General features: G+C 34.1%; 2 protein-coding genes across 3 annotated transcripts in view; one reads left to right on the forward strand and one right to left on the reverse strand.

Moving 5' to 3' along the window:
* LOC119580992 (methionine--tRNA ligase, mitochondrial-like) overlaps positions 1–6 on the reverse strand; it is a 2,062-nt gene extending 2,056 nt beyond the window's left edge. Inside the window, exon 1 of the mRNA XM_037929248.1 lies at positions 1–6. This exon is cut by the window's left edge and continues 2,056 nt beyond it. The gene's annotated coding sequence lies outside the window, so the exon portion shown is untranslated.
* A 237-nt stretch (positions 7–243) lies between these two features.
* The window catches only part of LOC119580993 (threonylcarbamoyladenosine tRNA methylthiotransferase-like), a 10,634-nt gene continuing 5,877 nt past the window's right edge, over positions 244–5,000 (forward strand). Inside the window, exons 1-8 of one of the 2 annotated variants that reach the window (XM_037929249.1) lie at positions 244–395; positions 2,065–2,199; positions 2,361–2,502; positions 2,726–2,863; positions 3,527–3,619; positions 3,958–4,146; positions 4,254–4,456; positions 4,673–4,818. In XM_037929249.1, coding sequence (XP_037785177.1) covers positions 2,086–2,199; positions 2,361–2,502; positions 2,726–2,863; positions 3,527–3,619; positions 3,958–4,146; positions 4,254–4,456; positions 4,673–4,818 — 1,025 coding nt within the window. In that variant the 5' untranslated portion in view covers positions 244–395; positions 2,065–2,085. Of the gene's footprint in view, positions 526–2,064; positions 2,200–2,360; positions 2,503–2,725; positions 2,864–3,526; positions 3,620–3,957; positions 4,147–4,253; positions 4,457–4,672; positions 4,819–5,000 lie in introns of both variants that reach the window. The other variant, XM_037929250.1, reaches the window with a different exon arrangement.

Here is a 5,000-nt window from a genome sequence, read left to right on the forward strand (position 1 = left end):
ACGGCAGACGATGAGCTTATTTACCTTCGTCGGTCAAATGAAAAACTACACCAATACGTCCAATAAATAACATTACATAAAGAAACTTGAACATTTATTATAAATTTTAGTATCAATATAAGATAAATATACTACAATTTTGTTAAGATATTAAATTGATTTACTATTTTGATAAATCATCTGGTTCCCCCTAAAATATTAGTATCTCAATACCTGATTTGCATATTATATATAACCACAAAGAAATAGACAAAAAATAACGAGAAATAGTTATAATAAAAATGAAAATCAATTAACGTGCATTCCACATACACGAAAGTAAACGCAACAGCAAACACGCAATGAAGTCGCGGCCGACACGCTGAGACCAGACCCAGGCTCCCAGGGATAAGCTCGTGAGTCAAAAGAAGAGTTAGCAGTTAGTTATGTGATTCGTCAGAAGTGTCGTAATAAAACCTCAGCCGAACTGGGAAGTGTTATGACAACCAACTAATGTTTATTTGGTGGTGGACGATTTTGGATAGGGTAATATTAGTGAGAATTTGTTCATGTGGGCAGACTGTTGTATGGTTTATTTTATATATTGATGGACAGAAAGGTTTTATCAGTATGGTGTAGACGCATTAGTATTAATTTGTTGTTATATCTCTCCTTTACTGTATTTACACTTTCTGCAGTTGGGACTTCAGGCAAGTTACTAGCAGTAAATCATTAGATTCCACTTGTTTTATTCTTCCATCATGGCAGTGTTGAAATACCCACAGTCTGGTGGAGGGAGGAACAACAAAATAATACTGTGGTGATTTTAATACAGTGCCTGTTGGCTAATTCTCTGTGGCTAATTTAGAAGTGAATATATATATTATATACAATAATACAATCAGAATACTTGAATGAAGATTATTCACTATTTAAAACTTTATTTATAGCAGTTGAGAGTGAATAATCATTTTTTAAAAACTAATTCCATCTCTTACTTACAGGGTAAAGATTATGAACTAAAGAAAGTATGATTATGTTAGGCTAGTGCAATTGCATTACAGTGCCTATTTCTTACTGGCACTTTGTTTTAAATATTAGTTAGTTTTTAATTATATAGTGCCATATCTGTTGACATGTAGAGTTTTTGGGAGGGGGGGGGTATTCACCACCCTACAGGCCACTGATAGTGGGGTCCCTAAATCAAAGATATAGATCATAGATATACTATAGTAAGTAAATAGGTGAAATATGTTATAGAAAGGATTTTTGATTACATAGTAAAAGAGTTTTATACTAAGACAAACAGAAGATTAAATGATCTTTAGACAGAAGAGATGTATGCTCACCAGTGTAGACTATAATGATATTAGACAGCAAGAAGTGCATTTTATATTTTTTATTCTGCTTATTTTTTTTCTTGCACAGTTAAAAATGAATATGTACTTTGGTTTAATAATAGATCCCCTCAAGGGACCTAAGGGGGTCCCTCAAAAGGTCCTAGTCCCCTGAATTATTGTAAATGTATCAGTAATTTAAAATCATTACCTGCAAATCACAGAGTATGGAATGAGGATGCAATCTGTATGCTAGATATTTTTTCAGGTGTGTATGGAAAGTTGAAAGGCAAAAAAAAAATCAGATTTGAAAGGCTATGCAGTTGACCTGAAAGAACAGAATCTGGTAATTGTCGGTTTATGTATATGCACACTGGTCAAAACGGCAAATGTCATCACCAAAAATGTGTCCACATTTTCCGTAGAATAAATATCTAGCCTAGAATTATATAAGCTGAAATAAATATGTATGAAAGTAGAAAAAAAAAGTTTTCCATCCTAGATGCACACAGAGGCCTGATTTCTATTGTCTGTCTGGCATTATATGTACATTTACTCTCTTGATTATGGCAGTTGTAATGCCACTTTAGTTTCTGTTAACATTTGTTTTGCAAATATTTGTTCTTCAGGATTTCCTAAATTATTTATGATCGTGAAGAATTTCAAGTGAGAAGTATTTTTTCTTATTATTTGGATGAGTTGAAGAATTTTAGCAGTCATTTTGATAAGATTTTATTCCTTTTTATAGACAGGTACAGACTGAATAAAAATGGATGACATTGAAGACCTGGTAAAAGATGATGGTGAAGTTCTGGTTCCCCGTAATCGCAATGCTGTGATGCCAAGAGTGCGTCGGCGGAAAGGAATTCTAACCAATAAGGAGGTCCGTTAGAACATTTGTCTGTAAAAAGCAATTGGTTGATTTTAAAATACGTATGTTTATAAGGAAGAGAATTATATTTTTTTATTCTTCGACTTTTATGTGCTCCATGAGTCTTTCTGATCATTGAAAAGAAGCTGATTTTTTTTTTTTTCCCATGACAGAATGATGACTATGAAGGAGAGTGTGATAGTTTTATCCCAGGAACACAAAAAGTGTACCTCAAGACCTGGGGATGTGCACACAACAGCTCAGATAGCGAGTACATGGCTGGACAACTGGCTGCATATGGATTCAAGATCATTGGTAAGCTAGAGTAGTAAATAGTATGCTCTTCTGGATATTGAATTAAGATTTGAATTGTTTTTTCATACAAAGCTACAACAATATGAAGGTAGGACACAATTATAAGTAGATAGAAGGGTAAAGACTATAGTTATAGATTTCCAACACACTTCACAAAACTTTTTTAATTATCAAAAAAAAAAAAAAAAAAGAGAAAGAGATAACTTTTTCAGTATACTTTCAGAGGATAAGCAAGCTGCAGATGTATGGGTTCTGAACAGTTGTACAGTTAAGAGCCCTGCTGAGGACCATTTTCGTAATGAGATAAAAGCAGGAAGAGAAGCTGGGAAGAAGGTGGTTGTGGCTGGCTGTGTTCCTCAAGGTCTGATATACTCTTTACTTATTTTTTTACATTCAAATGCTTTATTAGTTTTGTAGTTAACCGCTAATATTTAAGGACATATATGTTTTGACTTTTGATATTGAATCTGAGCTGACTCAATGGAACATATCCTCTCAAAAGTTAATAGGCTTTTTTCTCCCCCCCCCCTCTCTCTCTCTCTCCTCTCTCCCCTCTCTCTCCTCTCCCCTCTCTCTCCTCTCTCTCTTCTCCCCTCTCTCTTCTCTTCTCTCCCCCTTTCCTCTCCTCCTCTTTTCTCTTTCTCTTTCTCTTTCTCTTTCTCTTTCTCTTTCTCTTTCTCTTTCTCTTTCTCTTTCTCCTTTCTCTTTCTCTTTCTCTTTCTCTCTCTCTCTTCCTCTCTCTCTCTCTCTCTCTCTCTCTCTCTCTCTCTCTCTCTCTCTCTCTCTCTCTCTCTCTCTTTCTCTCTCTCTCTTTCTCTCTCTCTCTTCCTCTCTCTCTCTCTCTCTCTCTCTCTCTCTCTCTCTCTCTCTCTCTCTCTCTCTCTCTCATATTTTTTTTTAGGGATCAGCAAGGCAAAGCCAAGAAGTTAGTGGTTGATGAATAGCAACAGTACTGTTAAAGGTAGAGACATAAATGGAATGGATGAAACTGATATTTATGTTCATCGTATATTTTATTTCATAGGTGCCCCACAGTCAGAATTCCTTCAAGGGCTAAGTGTTGTTGGTGTTCAGCAAATTGATCGTGTTGTTGAAGTGGTAGAAGAAACTCTCAAAGGTGAGGGAATCCTGTTCCATATGTACTAAAAGCATTAGATCTTTTAAGAAATCTTTTTAGAATATATATTTCAGAGATTTTTTTTGCAGAAAAAAAATTATATACATTTGATTTAGTTTGCCTTTAAGTACCATTTTTGTCATTGATTAGAAAATAGGAAAAGTAATGCAACAGGCAAAACAGTGTTAATATGAAAGGGTTGTGAGGACAGGTAATTTTATTGTCATTAGTATGAATTGATTCCTTTATTTGCTTTTTTCATCTGGCACATTTTCACAGAATGCCATGTTGCCATGTTATTAATTAATGGATTAAATGTTTTTATTTCTTTCCTATAGGAAATTCTGTAAGGCTGTTGGGTCAGAAGAAAGAATATGGTAAAAAGCAGGGGGGAGCTTCACTTCTTTTGCCGAAAGTGAGAAGAAATCCTCTCATTGAAATCATATCCATCAACACAGGATGCCTTAATCAGTGCACTTACTGCAAGACCAAACATGCACGGGGACAGCTTGGATCATACCCAATTGGTAAGTGCTGCTAGTTTAGAATCGGTTTCTGGTCATGCTCTATGATTTCATCCCTGAACTTGATATATTAAGTGAGAACCTATTTCAGTTTGACATTATCCTTACAGAGGAGATTGTTGCTCGAGCCAAACAGTCCTTTACTGAAGGTGTGTGTGAGATATGGCTCACATCTGAAGACACAGGGGCATATGGGAGAGACATTGGTGTTACACTCCCAGATCTATTGTGGAAACTTGTGGAGGTTATACCTGAAGGTTGCAGGCTAAGATTAGGCATGACAAACCCACCCTACATTTTAGACCATTTAGAGGTGAGCTTTCTTGTTCACTCTTTATATTAATGATATAAAAGAATAATAGGGAAATATATTGAAAATAATTCAGTGGCCAGCCTGAAGAATGAGAGATTTTAGATTATCTAGATAAAAAAAAAATTAATAAGGTTAAGATATGAACAAACAGCTAAATTTATTTGCTGTGAATTGGAAAGGTGATAATGATCTCATTTTTTACCCTGATTATTTCAGGAAATTGCCAAGATTATGCAACATCCTCGAGTCTATGCTTTCTTGCATGTTCCAGTCCAAGCTGCAAGCAATGGTGTCCTGGCTGACATGAGAAGAGAATACACTGTTGAAGAGTTTTGCAGAGTGGTAGATTTTTTGAAGGAAAAGTATGTTTTCTATTTTATTGTATATTATATAATATATATATATATATATATATATATATATATATATATATACATATATATATATACATATATATATATATATATATATATATATATATATATATATATATTATATATATAATATATATATATATATAAAATATATATATATATATATATAT

The sequence above is a fragment of the Penaeus monodon genome, chromosome 14 (assembly GCF_015228065.2).
Source record: "Penaeus monodon isolate SGIC_2016 chromosome 14, NSTDA_Pmon_1, whole genome shotgun sequence".
In the NCBI taxonomy this organism is placed as follows: domain Eukaryota; kingdom Metazoa; phylum Arthropoda; class Malacostraca; order Decapoda; family Penaeidae; genus Penaeus; species Penaeus monodon.